Genomic DNA, 18,146 nt, shown 5'->3' with positions numbered 1-18,146 from the left:
TGCATGTAGGTATTTGTAAACTCACGAAAAGTTTTAACGAAATTTACAAAATAAAACGATCGATGTACGTTAGTTTTATTTTTAAAGAGATCGTTTTACGGAGTTTGTCTTGGGGCGTTCATGAGGTCACTAGAACCGTTAATTGTTATCTAAAGCGCTTTCAATGGTTTTTAAACCGATTTTGATATGGAAAATTCACACATAATGCTGCTAAATACAAACCATATATCATCACTCATTGTAAGAGATGTTTGACTCTGTGCATTACGCTTTATAGAGCAAACTCTTCTTTAAGTTCTAGCGTTCTACTAAGATGATCTGTGTTACTAATAAAGGTACGAGATACTTACAATTCTAGCTGCCTCCGGCGGCGGGGGATCACACTGCATAATGGGCGGCATGTGGTCGTCAACCGTCGTCGTGCTGACAGGGAGTTTGTCCTTTTCCCTCTGCGCTTTCTTCTCTTTCCTTTTTATCGCGCACTGGTTCTCGGGTACCACGCACTCGGGCCTCATGCCGACGCCTAGACACTTCTTTAGACGACATTCTTGGCATTTCCGTCGCATATACATGTCCATTTCACACGAGTGACCGAATTTGCAAATGTATACAGCGTTTTTGGTGACACTCCGCCTGAAGAAACCTGGAACATTGCGAATGTATCGTCAATTCGTCATTTTCTTGGTCTGACAAAGGGGTTAGTTTATGGCGTAACGAATTGGTCACAGGCGACAACTTGTATTACAGACTTTATTTAAAGGTGGATTGAATTATTTTGTCTGATGAGTTGCTGACTATGGCCATTTGGGTTACTGTCTATTTGCCTACTATTGTGTTGTGCATGTTACGCTCAAGATCGTTTTGATCCCTGAATCTCATAAACACGAAGTTTCTGAACCGATTTTATACTAAAAAGTAAAAACGTTCCTGTGGCCTTTAAAAGGCTTTAATTTGCTTCTTTTTTTTTCACTTTGCCTCAAATATTTAACTGCGCAGTTTCAACCACGTCATATCCAAAGCTTGACTACTGACACAAAATGGCGTAAAAACTTATATGTTAATCATTGCTTTATTCTCTTTGTCTAATATAACGGTAAGTTTAATTACTTATATGATATGACATGACAGTTTTTTTTGCTAACGTACCTATTGTGTTCGCGCGATAAGATAATGTATTGGTGCTTAGACACAAATACGCAAGGTTGACTGAAAGGCAAGGTTCATTGACAGGCGCTCGGCTCTGCTTTTGGAAGCAATCTTATTGCTACGTAAATAGTACGTGCAATATTGAGACTCCAAAGTTATTTTCATACCAATTTGATCCGGTTTCAAACACGGCTTTATGTCTGCCTGTATTGAATTTTACGATGGAAATAGCGCTTAATAGTGTCAATTGGAAGTAATTATAAGCACTTAATGCTAGTCATATTTAAGATGTAGTTGTTTCATCGCTAGTTTATATCAGATGCAATAGTCCAGGGTTGGTTGTACGCTGGAGCCGATGGACGATAGCGTCAGTGAATCAGGAGGCAGACGTGCTGCAGACAGCCATTGTGACGTCTCGTCTCGACTATATGAATACAAAATGCACGCGCATCCACATCGACATAATGCGCCAATTCACCACTGAATTGGCACGCTCGTGGGCGACCAGAGGGCCTACCGCGAACCACGTTCGACGTGTTGCCTCTCTGTCGCACTTGTAAATTTGTACGTAAGTGAGACAGGGAGGCAACACGTCGAACGTGGTTCGCGGTAGGCCCTCAGGGCAAGGACGTCTAGCTAGCAACAGGGGCAGTAATGAAGGTCACACCTACGTAAGGATACTTGGTGTACCATTTTAGGTTACGTACGCTTGTTGTCTTACCTTTACACCCTTCACACGTGAGCGCATTGTAGTGGTATCCGGAGGCTCTGTCTCCGCAAACCAAACAAAGTTCTTCCTGCTGCCGCGGCGCCGGACCCTTTTTCTGCCTTCGCGCGTCCCCATCTGTACTGCACCCGTTTATACTGGACGCCGGCGACAGCTCCTCGCGACCTGCAACAATTTATAAAGGAATGTTAATGTTGTTTACGCTGCAACTGCGCACAAAGATTCGAACGAGTCCGGTGGCCCAGCGGCATCTAAAATCGGACGCTATAAAATTTGCATACATTTCATGAACCATTTGTCGAGTCGGCGGGCGAGTGAAGATCGTTTATTTTTCATTTTTACATGCGGGGCGATGTTCCTTCGCCGAAGATGTTTGTGAGGCGAATTGCGCGCAAGTGATTTTCGGCAGTTGTGTGAGCGTTTCCTGTCCAAACAAAAGCTGGCTAGGACCATGCTACGCATAGCAATAAGGGAGTAAGACCATTTATGTATTCAAGACATAGAAGAGTCGAGTGATGGAAATGTAATGGCAATTGTCACCCGGCAGTCGGAACTCCTTATAAAGTAAGCAGAAGCAATCTAACGAGATTCTTGAGCCTTAGGCCACCTACTCCCTAAATAAGATTCAGTTACCGATCAAAAACAAAAAGAGGAAAATTAAAAGGGTAAGCATAAAAAATTGTCTTGAAAGCGTTGGGTGTCCCACGTAATTTCGTAACGTAAACAAAAGGAAAAACGGAGATGATCAAACACCCGGCGGGACAATAAGCACATTTAAGAGGGAGGGGTCAATTTAAGCCTGTTGTCCCATTAGTTTTATTTGCTTTTTTATTGTGTCCATTAGACGTCTCGGGTCGGTGGCCGGTTGCCGTACCTGGTTGCACAACGGCCAGAAATGGCCGCCGCCAAAAAACTAGTTCCACGTGGGATCCGAGCTCCGAGGCCATGGCTGTCTCGGTTCTTACCGATCTCATAACATTCACTCCCACAGTCGACGAAAACTGATTGCTCGACTCCAGTCATATTAAGTTTGCTCTTTGCTCAGACATTAAAGACTGTTCTAGCGCTAATGGAAATGCTTTTTTTATGAATGCGTCTTTTGATAATTTAAATGGAAGGCAGACTTGTTTGTTCAGCGATAAAATACCTCAATAAAGAGGTCAAGTGCGGCGTTTATCGTTATTTGAGTGATGAGTGCCTAGTGCCTACGCCTACCTTCTGCACTGACCTGCTCACAGTACTAGGTATTATAGTCATGCTTTTGTCGGAGTTAATTTCCAATAGGTATCGTTCATATATTTTATACTCCCCCTTTTGAGTCCGTAATTAAATACATAATTCTTTCTTTCTTCTTAAATTTCTAAACAGCCCCAAAAATTTCAAATTCAAAATCAATAATACCTTTTTCTACTCCAGCACTTAAATGTGTCAATTAAATGACTGACAGTGATATCTAAAGCAATGTCATTTGAATGATTTGTCTATAGGCTCATAAGATGACTGCTAGCAGTCATCTTATGAGTATAATACAACTGCTTTATTTTTTTTAAAGATACAAGTTCCGATCATCTTGATTGAAAGAGGTATGTTTTCATTTACAATAATAACTCTTTTTTTTTTTAAATAATAACTCAATTTTTTTTAAATAATAACTCTTTTTTTTTAATAATAACTCTTTTTTTTTAATAATAACTTTTTTTTTTTTTTTGCTGCAGCTGTCATAGAAAAAGTAATGTATGCAACAGCTCATAATTGGTTCTTAAAATTCAAGGGTCGAAGTTACAAAACGACCTTATTATATCACTGTTGCATAAACTACTATTACCTCTCCCTGGGAGAATGGTGATTTGTTGTAAACTTATAAACTATGAGAAAAAAGCTAGTCACGTCCGTTTGCACAATCTCGGATCAGATCCACTGTCAACTATCGAGGTCAGGTTGAATTTCACGACTCTCTTTATCAATAGCTACTGGCAGGAGTCAAGAGATCAATCGCGCTGATCGTGTTGGCGACTTGGTATTAGGTTTTTACTGTTTATTAATAATATTATAATAAATAGATAAGAGCGGTCGTCGTCCTTCTTCGAGAAGCGATTACGGATTGCGAACGTTAAATAATATTTTCGTGGACAGTGACGCAATCGAGGAGGGCCGTCCGGTGAAAGTATAGGAGACAAGACCGACTGGTTGGGGCCAGCCAACCTGTCTGGTCCGAATGACAATTAGATTCTGTGAGCTACATGTTCTAATTTGAAGCTAACATGGATTGGACGATTTAGTCATTTCTATTGGTACCTAAATATCTCTTAATTTTTAAATAAATAGCATCGGAGCTAATTCACGCAGGTGGCGTGAAATAAGAACAACAAATTAATCAGATAAATAAGTTGTAGGTAGGTTATTGTCACATTCATTAGAGAATATAAATGTTACATAATTAAGTAACTTACGTGGTTAATTGTATGTAGACTAGTAACCCGATTACAACAATATTTTATCAAATCAGTGTTCGTGAAAAAGAAAGCTAATCAAAAGTTGAATGCACGGATGACCGAGTCAGTGTGTTATGTTATGCCTCAGCTGTTCAGTGTGTTGCGCTCGCGCATCGGATAGAAGGTCTAGTTCGTGGCGCGTCGGCGGCGTTCGGCCACGGTCGGGTCCTCGAGCGAGAGGCGCGAGCGAGCGGCAAGTGAGGCGCGAGCGACGACCGGGGGCAGCGTGCGGCCTTGACTCTTAAGCCCCCCCCCCCCTTAGCCCGCTAGCTTCTCCGCGCCTCGCTCACCGCGCAGCCACATTATTTATGATAGCATCAGAGCTCGAAGCAAGCTCGCGATTCTCTACCAACTACATATATACTAATAATAACTCGTTTTTCCTCTCACGCGACTCGCCTTTTTGCTCGATTTACTTCTTTAAACCACAATTCTATCGGAATTAAGTACCCATTAAAACACGACGCCATGTTTTATAATGGGAACGTAAGTAGCTCTGTGAGGCACGTAGGCTGAATTCGATTAAACAATACGCGAAACTTTCTACTGTGACCGACAGACAACGCAACCATTTCGCAGGCGGGTCGCGTCAGCGAATAGTGAAAGTTGCCCAAAATATTGCACAACGTTTCTGCACATAGCACACGTAATTCAAATTCGGGTGTGGCGAAAGTAAGCCTAGCGACCACGTGAGCTGTAATCGGGGACATCGATTGTAAAAGTAAAACTTTCCTCGCGTGCAAGACTAATCTTGTTCGAAATCATACGAGTATTCATCAAGTTTTTATTTTACACAGAATGACAACGAGATCTCGATCTAATTAAAAATGATTGTGAAAATCGAGCAGCATTCCGATAGCTGTCCATCCGCTGACGCACAATGTACGGGGAAAAACTGCAGAAAAAAGTGCACGTAAGATGCATCGGCTGGGCGGAGTTCGGCTCGCGTTCTTACTTTCTACGATACTTTCTAGCAAGAGATGTGGGCCGGAGCCGTGCAACTGGAGCGATCGGTTTCTCTACGCCGGGAAAATTGGATTGAAATAGAAATCGCGAGGTGAAAATGGCCATTTTCTCGCACGCTATCGTGGAAACTGTTTTCGTATAGTGATCGGGAAGAAGCGTGGTAGTCGGCGGGATCTTTTAGGAGGGCGGACGCAGCACGTGAAAGTGTTTACATCCGGCAGTTGTCGGCGCGGCGTGTCCGGACATAGTGGGCGGCCTATTCCCGAACTACTGTACTAGGTACATTAAAGGCGGTACCGCTAGTCTAGCATTGGAAACTAGATATGTAAGTACACATCTAGTAACAATATAATAATAAATCAAGAGCACAAACGGATTAGCTAGCTACTTAGTTAGGAATCGTGCTTAAACCATCGATTTATATGTTTATTGCTTCGTGCCGTAAATTTAAATTAGGTTATTTCCACCTAATATTCCAGTCATGGGCTCTACGAGGGCTTCAAATGATAAAGTTATTTAAAGATAAAATGAGTCGTGGCCGTGGGATTTTATATTCGAACTTTTTTCTTTCATTTTAATGAAGGAATTAGGAGATAGCATAAAGCAGTTGGTTACATCAACGTGTCTCCATTAAACCTCTCCAGTACTTAAGCTGTGTTCCGTGACGCGACTATCAAAGACGACCAAGAATTCTTGGGATTCCTCGCTCAAGTAAAATAGAAAGCGGTTCGATCACTTAATATAACAAACGTAAACATATGATGCTTCGGTGTTATGGATAGGAACCCCAACAGATTTTTTTAGTGGTCAATACTTGCATGCACGCCCTCTCTTTTACCCATGGTGTTCTAATAGACGAAGGCGTGCTTTGTCTCTGTCTGCCCCCTAATTTAGTGAGCAGTCGTGGTGAACCCACGCGCGTCTTTTCGAGTAAACATGGGAATGGTTAGGTAAATAGAAAACCGGGGGAGATATAATTAGAATAAGTACGGCACGGTTCCTTACCACTGCAAGCTTAGAGCGGGGCTTTTAACGAAGAAAGATAACTTAAAACATGCTTTTAAATTAATTATCATACAGATGGTTCTTAAGAGTCCGTTAAGTTCTGTTCCATGTTATTCTGATAGGATAGAAAGTTTAAATTGTACCAGGTATGGCAGGTATTAAAACTTATTAATTCAATGTCAAGGAACTCTTTGTAAATGACGTCAGAAAACTTTGTTTTGATTTAATTTTGCTACATTTTAGGTATCTCAATGTTCTTTGCAAAAGTTAATTTAACAAGTAATCATTAAGAAACAAATTTGGCTCAATATTATAAATCAAATCAAATTATTTGAAACACAATCACTACATTACATGCAGAAAACCCATGTCTATTTAAGTAGTAAGATTCTATTCTAATAGAAAACAATGAATTGAGCACAATGTAGCTAGTCAACAGTAGGTGACATAAATCTCAATTAAAGCCTATTAAGCCTAGCTCAATCTATTCTAGCACTAAGTAGACTAGTTGTCCTAGACTAGAGTGAAGTAAAGTTATCAACGACCTTGCCCCGGTCCGCGGACCTTCGCAAAATAAAGGTGAATGGGAAAGTAGACCGCGCAATGGAAATAGCACTGGTTTAGTTTCACTGACCTAGTTGACTTGATATAAAATCCTGACTCGAGAAAAACATCTGGTTTTATCTGTAGAAAAATATCAGAGCTTTACAGAAATAAGTAGGATCGTGTTACAATTTTTTTTGCAATTTGGCCGGAAAGATATTATACATAAAGGAATTATGAACATATGTTGGTTGAAGTTTGGTTTGTACCTACTTAAAAAAGCGGTTTTGATTTATTCAGTGTTAGTGATGGAATTAGTAATTGCTATAACTGCTCCAAATTTTAGGTGTCACGTCGTACAGTCTCTGAGAAAAACGTATTTAAGTAACTGATTTTCAAGATAGAAATAATCCAACAAGAGCTCCGTCAACAAAGTTTTGTACGGAGTTTTAAATTTAGATACCAATGATAAAATTGTAAGAAAAATCATGAGTCTATAAACATTGGTTGTCATATGTGACACTTGAAATTAAGGCACTTAGTGGTTACAGATTCCTCTGTGAAAAAAATCTATAGAGTTACGTAAAACGTACGGTCGACTTAATTTAAAAGAGCAAGTCCATGCAATTTTTCTTAACTAACCGTGCCATAGATATATCTTTGTTAAAAATAACCTTACGTACTTCGTGTCAAGAATTGAAAGTGCGACAGCAGCAATTCTGAACGCACTATATTCGCGTTTGTCTCATTAACCTAGTTCCACTTACCGTGGTATTACACTTCTAAACAGATTTCAATACAATTCCGCTTAAGCGGGCGATTCATTGGCCCGATTCTACGAAAAATACCGCAAGTGGGCCAAGGCGGTGTGATGACACTATAAGGAGGCCGTAGTAGTATGAGACTAATTCGATCTTGGGTCAACGATCTTGTATGGCTGATAACACATTAAAAGCGAATTATGATACTAGGCCGGCGGTGCAGCACAAGTCACGCGCGGATGCGGAACCACTAGTGTAATGTGTAGCAAAAAACGCTTAGTTTTTCTATTAGTGTTATTTTCGTTGTAAAGGACGACTTATATTTATCGCATAACGCGCAAGGCAACTGCTGAATTTTCTGACATTGAAAAGTTTCTGTAACATCTGCCAAGCTTATGATGGTATGGAAAAATATCCATCATACTGGCACGGGTATAACTCGATGATGTATGTAGTACATATTTAGTTGTCACATTGAAACAAGCTGTAAGGCTGCCTTACCACTGAAGCGGAGATCAGAGGAGACGTGCGGGAATCAGCCAATAGCACATTGACGTATATCTCAGGACGGGTCTTACTGGCAGTAAAAATGGTACTAGTTTAGCGGTGTCACTCACGAATTCGAGCCAATCGTACAGTCTAACGCAACTAGTTGCGACCAATCGCGCATCAACCTATCGCGTTGTAGCGGTGTCACACCGCTGTGCTGGCCACATTCATGCCCCATTCTTATTACCCGTAAGGCCAGTCCTGAGATATACGTCAATGCAATAGCATCGATTGTAATCCACATCTCTTCCTTCTCCGCTCCGGTGGATTAGGTCTCCGCTCATACCAGCTTCAGTGGAAAGCATTCTTATAGTGAAAGAAAATAGCTCAGAAGTCGACTGTACGAGCACAAGAGAAACTGACATTGTATCTAAGAAGAAATGAGAGGCCATGATGTTTTTTATTGTAGCAGATTAAGAAACAATTGCTGATCGTTGCTAGTTCTTTAATTCCCTCTGTCCCGAGCCTATTACGTGTAAGCTATTAAATCGACTGAATGTCACGCATCAGAGAAGCCTTACTAGTCATCATGTACTTATTTATTATGCAAATTATAGGCTAATAAGTACATATTGTAAAGAATGGTTTAACAACTTAACAAGAGCTGTAAATGAGGATTGTGTGAGGCGATTAGCTGAGGATACAACTTACAGGATAAAAGCTTAAAGGAGATATAGGTACCCATATTGTAAGGAATATGTTCTGGGGGTTTATTATTTGGGTGGCTAGACTGTTAATTCACTTCTACATATATAATATTTGGTAAACAGTCTAGCCACCATGGTACCGATTACAATTTTAAATAGAATTTTCATTTCAATAGCTATGGATACATTTTTCTTAGACTTTTATCATACAACTATAAGAAGCAAAAGGTTTTGACATGCCTATAAAAATCAAAACAAGTCCACAGCACGTAACTCACATATCCTTTATTCATTCTAAGAAAGTATTTGACCTTATTGCATACGAAAATGTAAATAGTCAAAGTCATAGGAAAAAACCTAGCCTGAAAACTACGTAAACAAGTCTGTTGTTCAGACTAACTTATGTAGGTCATTAACACCAACACCGAGCTCCAGGAAAAAAGGCCCTGAGGGCCTACCGCGAACCACGTTCGTCGTGTTGCCTCTCTGGCGCACTTGTGAATTCGTACTTAAGTGTGACAGGGAGGTAAACAAGGATAATTCGGCACAACGCGGTGCGGTAATGTAGGTCGAGAACGCCCTGAAATAACAAAGAGTGACTAAACATTACGACATTAGCTGTTATGAAACCGGAACCTTTAATTTCTCTGAGATAACGACACCTACGACTTGTACGAAAGTTAGGTCAGTACCTAACTTTGTAAGTTGACTGGCGCGCCGATTGTAACATACTATTTTTAACCTCCTACCCAAACAGAGGGGTGTTTTGTCTGTCGCTGCTAGCGTACCTCCCTAACACAGACGAACTTTTGTTTTTTTTCATTCAACTTTTGAAGTGAAAACTTCATTAGCGGCGCTGTGCACTTTTAGAGGTGGGGAAAAAATGTTAAACTCGCGACAGGTCACGTGACCGACAGATTCGTAAGACGGACACGTGACCTGATCGAAAAACTGTTACAATGTCATTGAGTTTTCACTTCAGGGCAAACTTAGCTTTGATTTATGGTAGTTTTATTTAGTCACATTGTTAATCCCTAACCATTATATTTTGAAATAATATTTATGTTTCTACGTCCTTCTAAGACCTAGTCTACATACAAGTACATATATCGATTTCATTCATGCTCGTTTCTCGTCGAGTTTATCTTGCCCTTCATGCATATAGTGAGGTTGGTATAATATTAACTAAAGCGGCGACGTGACAATTGCCTTAGTTATGGATATTACGCTACATACACAGCTCATGTACCTACTTACCTAATGGATATAATTCTTATGTCAACTGTAAACCGCGTTATAAAATCATAAATTTAACAGACATGTCAAATAAATAATAATAAATCATTTATTCCAGACAACAACGATCCATAGGTATGAATACATTTAAGATAATATTAAAAATAAATAAAATTAGGTATAGGTATGCAAGCCTCGAGGTTGGACTTTGGATGAACATGTCGAAGACCAAGCTGATGACAAATATCAGCACCCCACGTAGGGTTGAGATAAACGGAGAACCGTTTGCATATGTCCAGGAGTATATCTACTTGGGCCAACTAGTTTCCTTCCAGGCGCGACAAGAGAAGGAAGTCGAAAGACGGACTGAAAACGCCTGGAGGAGCTATTGGTCCATGAAACATCTGATGAAAGGCGATCTCCCCCTGTCACTTAAGCGGAGACTCATGGACATGTGCATACTTCCAATTCTCACCTACGGTGCACAAACTTGGTCTTTGACGGCGTGTCAGAGGTCCAAACTAGGGGTTTGCCAGCGAGCTATGGAGCGCAGCATATTAGGTGTGACATTAATGGATCGTATCCGGAACACCACGCTGCGCTCCAGAACAAAAGTGGTCGACGTAGCTCGGAAAGCGGCCAAGCTAAAGTGGGACTGGGCTGGTCATGTCTGCCGAATGCCGAGTGAGCTGTGGGCCAAGATCGCCACAGAGTGGCAGCCCAGCTCAAAACGAGGAGTTGGCAAACCACGTCGGCGATGGCGAGACGAGCTAGACTCCTTTTTAAAGGAATGGCCAGAGACTGTACAGGATCGGGAAGACTGGAAAAAGTGGGGGGAGGCCTTTGCCCAGCAGTGGGACATTACAGGCTCCTAATAATAATAATAGGTATAACACAAAAATTCATGACTAGACATTACAATTAAATTAAACATAGCATTTGATAACTGATATTGATAGAATTCATTGATTATTAAAATTTAAAACTATAAAATAGAAATTAAAAATTAAGGTAAAACACGGTAAATATATGCGCAGTCCAATCTAATTAAATAAGTTGTTAAGTTTCGTTTTCCAAATCAGTCTAACAAATTTGACAATAAACCTGAGTTTAACACAGAATGGAAAACCCTTAATATCCATGCCTTCAATTTAGGCTTCGAATTGATATATTTGACACCAGACTATATTGAATATGTATGTATTTAGCTATTTACTACCGCCAGTGCCACATTCCAGTTAAAAGAATATTAATCGGCATTAAACTTATCATAGGACAAAGTTCGAGCGCAATCAAACTTGTGATTTATTTCATAGGCAACAGGGCATTATATTGCTTATCAGATAGTAAAAGGGTTAATTATTTTATTTGTTTTTAGGTCTGTAGTGCACTGACAACGGCGGGCGGGGTCGCTGACCGGGTATCAGGGCAGATAAGTCGACGACGAAATGTTATCGCTCGAAGAATGCTTTGTTTTCGATTTATTCGGCGTCATATGCTATCGCTCGAAGAATGCTTTGTTTTCGATTTATTCGGCGTCATATGCTCTGATTAGATTGATTATTACTGGGTTCGAATGATCGCTTCACCTACAACTATGAAGTCAGTGCTCGATTTTCTTTACCTACTGTCCTCATCGGATCAAAACTGTAAACGTAGGTACTGAGTAACCACACCCATAGTTACTTCATTCGCCGTGATGAATTTCGCAAGATACATAAATTGCAAAACGAGTTCTCAACACTCACGATAAGGTTTAAAATCAGTTGATAACATCGAACATCAAGAGGCGAAGCTTATTGCGGTTAGTACCTAGTGAAAAAAAAGTAAATACACAAGTGTGGACGAAGTGGTCATACTGCGGGGCCTCTCCGTGACCAGATCGCGGTAACGAGCAAAAACAAATGACATCCGACTGCGAGAAAAAACTTGCTGTATCACTCATACCGAACCGAAGTTAAAATGTAGACTTGGACGTTGTGGATATATGCTTCGTAAGGCTTATGCCGCGAAACTAGACTATTAGCCTAAGTTTTTATTATTCAAATTGCCTGTCTTCTGAACAAATATAGAATAGTTAAGAGTAAAACAGTTTTAATATTGTCCAATCAGATATCGGATGTTGGACATCATCAACTATATATTTTTATTGTATTAACGCTTATTTTGAACATCATTTTTGAAGTGAAAACTTCTTTAGCGGCGCTGTGCACTTTTTGTGATGGGGAAAAAATGTTAAACTCGCGAGAGCCTAAGACGTAAGATGTCATTGAGTTTTCACTTCTGCCGGCACTCCCGGAGTGCAACCCGTTGTTTTTTTTTTATAAATTGATATAAAAAGGTACTTTTTTACATTTCATTTCTTTATGGTCGTATCCTACATCTGACCTGAAAATGTGAAAACGCTCGAACACGGCAGACTTGCCTTGCTTTTATTCAAACTCGAGTAGATGACGGCGACGTCAGTTCGATAATCAGCTGTTATTAAGCACTTGAAATTAGCAAAATTAAAACCCCCTTAAGAATACTTATTCCGAGAATTGCTAAATTATTACAAAGTAAAGAACTAAGTCTGGAAAGTTTCGCAAATGTGTTATTTAAGCATTTATCGGTCAAAAACCCGTTTAAAATTGAGATTGGCCGGTATAATAAGGGTGTCCCTGCATATAGACTAAAAACAGGAAAACCAAATTACATACATTAAATATAAAATTGCTTCATGCGTTTTAAGTAATTCGACATTTAAAGTAAATAAGTAATTATAATAAAAATATCGCTTCAAATGGAAACATTAAATTGGGCAAGTTACAAAGTTTTAAGCTCTTAACTTTGAAGTCCATTAATTTTAGCCTCCCTGATTGAAAAGCGCTTCTTAATTTTGAAGATCGGTAATTTTTATGTTTAATTAAGTTGGAAAGGGTTTTAATGAGTTTCCTAAATTAGACAGTTTTTCTGCATTTTGTACAAAACGAGTCACACAAACATTGTATTCTTTACAACCTTACAAAATGTTGTATAAAGTAGCGTTGAACCTTAAAATCATAGTTGACTTACTATTATTTAAACTGCAAAACATTCAACCACCGATAATGTAAGGATACCATAAAGGATAAGACAAATTACCGAAACATTCATTAATATAAAAAAAATCATTAACCTTTAATGCGAATGATGCTCCGCTGTGTAAACGAGACACCTCTACCGTCTACCGGTATGTCCCGCTCGCACATCATATCATACCAACACGCTCCCCGCGTTATTTATTTATTCCCAATTGCAGTGAATCGCATCGCAGACGGTTGAGTAACCACAGGACGCGGACGCAGGGCCGACCTTACGTGGGCGAGCCCATGACACAATTCGACGACGCGTATTTCGGTCCACGTGCGATACAGTGTTGCGGGTGGGGCTGCCAGCTTCAATCATGGTCTGCTGGGAGCCATGCTTCAATTAAGTAATGTACGATTTACATCGTTAATTTCACTTATTCTTATATAAAACTAGCGACCCGCCCCGGCTTCGAACGGGTTAACAAATTATACATAAACATTCCTCTTGAATCACTATATCTAAAAATCCGCATCAAAATCCGATGCGTAGTTTTAAAGATCTAAGCATACATACAGACCCTTGCAGCTTGCAGCTTGGACCCTTCGACTCAATCCAAAGGCGCGCTGTACGAATCGTCGATGATCCCAAACTCACAAGCGGTATTGAACCTTTAAGTCTGAGGAGAGACCTTGCCTCCTTATGTGTGTTCTACCGCTTGTACAATGGGCTGTGCTCTGAAGAATTGTTTGACATGATGCCAACGGCAGCTTTCTATCACCGCACCGCTCGCCATCGGCAGGGTGTTCATCCACACACCCTAGAACCTAAATGGTCGCGTAGGTACTGTGCGGTTTAAGAGGAATTTCCTCCCGCGGACGCTCCGGCTGTGGAATGAGCTCCCTTCCGAGGTTTTCCCGAGGGTCTACGATATGGGGTTCTTCAAAAAAGGAGTGTACAGGTTTTTAAAAAAAGGTCGGCAACGCGCATGTAACACCTCTGGAGTTGCAGGCGTCCATAGGCTACGGTGACTGCTTACCATCAGGCGGCCCGTATGCTTGTTTGCCACCTATGTGGTATAAAAAAAAAAAAAAAAAAAGACAGCGGGAAGCGACTTTGTTTTACATATACTATGTAGTGATAGCTAAAATTAAATGTTTTTGGGATTTCGAGATGTGTCTGCAAAATAGTAAAGGACTAAGGAGGAAGGTTGTTGGTTGGTTCGTAGTGAAGGACTGGGGCTTTTCAGTTTTTCATTTAGGTACCTAAATGAATATGGGGCATTATCTATGAAAAGGGACCTTATTGTCGATGGCGCTTACGCCGCACAGCGTCGCGCGGCATTGTATTTATATCGGAGCATCGTTAATAATGGCGTAAGCGCCATCGAGAATAAGGTCCGTTTTCATAGATAACGTCACATATGCGTGCGGCGGCTGCTGATTGTACTTTTCAATATGATGAAAGTGATGAAACGAATGAAGACAAATCCGTCTGTTACTGGCTGCAATCAATCTGCCAGTTAAAGCGATGACGTACTCGTAATAATGTGCTGTTGTGATCATTTCTCCGCTCATTGAGTCATTCGTGACCCCATTATTATTATCTCTCAGCAATCATATATCAAAATAAGTACTAATTAAACGTCTAAGTAAGCATTATACATTTGTTGATTAAAATAAGAACATGAAAATGCTGATCGTGTTATAACAATCGTATTAAGTATGTACATATTTATTAGGTAATTCACGTGAAATAAAAAACTTACTTATTAATAGACACATCGACTTCGGTTGTAATTTTAAATGTCACTGGGGTCATTGGTTTCCTTGTCACCGATGACATTGACATTATAAATCGACTTAAACGAAGGTCTTTTAACTTATTACCTCCGCCCCGCGCTTCCAACGATTATAATAACATAGGTAGTTCCTTAGAAGTCTATTGAAGACAGAAAACACAGCTAACCATATGTGACGTTATCTATGAAAAGGGACCTTATTGTCGATGGCGCTTACGCCATTATTAACGATGCTCCGATGTAAATACAATGCCGCGCGACACTGCGGCGTAAGCGCCATCGACAATAAGGTCCCTTTTCATAGATAATGCCCCATATTATCTTTCGTTGGAAAGGCTTATGAAAGTGTAGTGGGTTTTAATTTCAACTGGCTTACTTTCGCTATAACATTTTTGTCGAATCGAATTAAAAACCATACTTTCAGAATTTGATTACAATCAGGGATTAAAACCCTGTTATATTTTTAGGGTTCCGTAGCCAAATGGCAAAAAACGGAACCCTTATAGATTCGTCATGTCTGTCTGTCTGTCTGTCCGTCTGTCTGTCCGTCCGTATGTCACAGCCACTTTTCTCCGAAACTATAAGAACTATACTGTTGAAACTTGGTAAGTAGATGTATTCTGTGAACCGCATTAAGATTTTCACACAAAAATAGAAAAAAAACAATAATTTTTTGGGGTTCCCCATACTTCGAACTGAAACTCAAAAATTTTTTTTTCATCAAACCCATACGTGTGGGGTATCTATGGATAGGTCTTCAAAAATGATATTGAGGTTTCTAATATCATTTTTTTCTAAACTGAATAGTTTGCGCGAGAGACACTTCCAAAGTGGTAAAATGTGTGTCCCCCCCCCTGTAACTTCTAAAATAAGAGAATAATAAAACAAAAAAAAATATATGATGTACATTACCATGTAAACTTCCACCGAAAATTGGTTTGAACGAGATCTAGCAAGTAGTTTTTTTTTAATACGTCATAAATCGCCTAAATACGGAACCCTTCATGGGCGAGTCCGACTCGCACTTGGCCGCTTTTTATTTTAGTGAGAATCGCCCTTATAATATTTTAGCTACACGCCTGTAAATACTTAATACAGCTCTTGTCCCACTTTCTATAGCGTCACGTCAACATTAAATCGTTTTATAAAAGTACAGTCACAGTCCGTGGCATTTATTACAGCTTTGTTATAAAAGGTGTCCGAGCAAGTGGACTTTATGATGATAAGCGAGGCACACAAAGGGAGTGAATGGAAAATAAACTGATTTGTGGAAGATCATGGTCGCTCGAGCGTCGGGTGGGTTAATTTAGTGCCAGACCGCGTGCAGGATAGGTCGTAAACATGTGTGCTTGTATGGGCGCGCTAAATGAGTGCTATTGTGGTTGAGATTGTAGCGTTCTTTTTTCATTTTTGTTGGAGTTGGAATGCGATTTTTTTAAGGTTTGTGTTTATTTTACGGTATTCGCTACAGCGACTTTCATTTCTAATGACTAATCATATCCAGTTGGTATCAAAATTTGTTTAGTAACTCTCTGAAAATTGAAGGTCTTAATAATCGTCAATTATGGACCTTATAGGGATATATAAATAAAATACATATATGCGTTCTTACTGCCAAGTTTGTGCAAAGTTTGCCTGGTCAGAGTATAGGGGCCTATATTGTACGTGTATTTAGGATAGGTACCGGTCGTGAGTATAATGTATAGGAATCAACTGTTACTTTATCAAATTAAAAAAGCCCGCTAGCCTTAACCCGTTCAAATCACGTAACGATCGATCGAACCTAAGTGCGATATGGGTTTAACAACCCCGGTTTAACCCTACAAATGTCGGTGAAAGGCCAGGGTATGTGGCTGGTAATAATCGGTACTGTCAGGTTGATGGATGGTCGGAGGATGACGTGGCTAACCTTCCCACCCATCCCGTTTGGCGCCATTAGTGCTCTAACGAGGGCCCTAACGCCCCTAACGCAGGGCACTGCCTATTGTATCAAAGTCTTGAGATATTTATCTAATCTAATACCTTTAAACGAGCAATTCTTGTTTATTTATTTATTTATTTATATATATATATTTCGGGGATCTCGGAAACGGCTCTAACGATTTCGATGAAATTTGGTATATAGGGGTTTTCGGGGGCGAAAAATCGATCTAGCTAGGTCTTATCTCTGGGAAAACGCGCATTTCCGAGTTATTATATGTTTTCCGAGCGAAGCTATTATTATATTAACCCAGATATTTAATATTATATGACTAGGTATTTAGGTATTTACTTGAGTTTCATTCACTTAAGTTTTAGTCGATTAAGTAGGGACAAAAAATGTAAGGAGAAATATCTTAATGGTGATTAGAACTTGGTGTTTTTTTTTTCATGTTAGAATACACAAAAATGTTCTTACTTATTTTAAAACCGTTCCACTTCCACGAGAATAAATGTAATTAAAGTTATCAAACTTTAAAGTTATTGGAGTAGGGACTATCGGATTTAAATTACGGGAAAGTTTTGGACTATTATAACTTCCATTATTTAAAGTTTCCGTTTAATACTGCTTGGTTTATTTTTACTGGCCCGGATGCCTATTCATAATGACTTGCATACTATGTTGCTTTCAGCTATGTTCATTTTATTTTGAACACTTCGGCCGCTTACCTACTTCTGCTCTTATCAGAGTAGTATATTTCCAGTAATGTTGAGGAGCTCCAGCTATTGTCAGCACGTTTCTTTAAATAAATTTGTTCGAATGAAGAAATCTTGAGTGAGCAAAACCAATTGGAGACAAAGCAATTCAATTCTCGCCTCGCATTCGGTCCACTCACTTCGTTCCGACACGTTTGACAATTTAAAACGAATGTTCCTTTAGATGGGTAATTTGGCTCAGCTGGCTCTTTGATGTAATATTTAAAGAATGATTCCTCTAACTTAGGTCGCGCGAGTTCAATCTTGAAAGAGAATATAAAGATAATAGCATAGATAATAGCCATTTTAATTAGTTGGTACATAATACCTATAATTGTTCAAGAATATTAAGTAGATAGAGTCAAAGTCTAATGATAGTTAAAGAAAAATGATGAACAATATATGTAGTTCGTTTTAAAAGCGATTTTTAACAAGACAATATTCATCTACGTTTATGCAGGATCGTCATGCAAATATTACACCTTAAATTTCCACTTCAGTTTGTAGAGTGAGATTTACTGAATCGTGAAATTTAACGATCAGATGCGC

At 39.6% G+C, this 18,146-nt stretch overlaps 1 protein-coding gene across 3 annotated transcripts in view; it reads right to left on the bottom strand.

The window, feature by feature from the left end:
* LOC134648760 (ecdysone receptor) overlaps positions 1–18,146 on the bottom strand; it is a 360,109-nt gene that overhangs the window by 9,846 nt on the left and 332,117 nt on the right. For all 3 annotated transcript variants that reach the window (XM_063503303.1, XM_063503302.1, XM_063503301.1), the window contains 2 exons: positions 1,868–2,038; positions 351–643 (listed from right to left, as the gene is read on the bottom strand). In XM_063503303.1, the coding sequence (XP_063359373.1) occupies positions 351–643; positions 1,868–2,038 (464 nt within the window). The remainder of the gene's footprint in view (positions 1–350; positions 644–1,867; positions 2,039–18,146) is intronic.

The sequence above is a fragment of the Cydia amplana genome, chromosome 6, assembly GCF_948474715.1.
Source record: "Cydia amplana chromosome 6, ilCydAmpl1.1, whole genome shotgun sequence".
NCBI lineage: Eukaryota > Metazoa > Arthropoda > Insecta > Lepidoptera > Tortricidae > Cydia > Cydia amplana.
The sequence above is the reverse complement of the archived record's forward strand: the minus strand, read 5'-3'. Positions and strand labels throughout refer to the sequence as shown.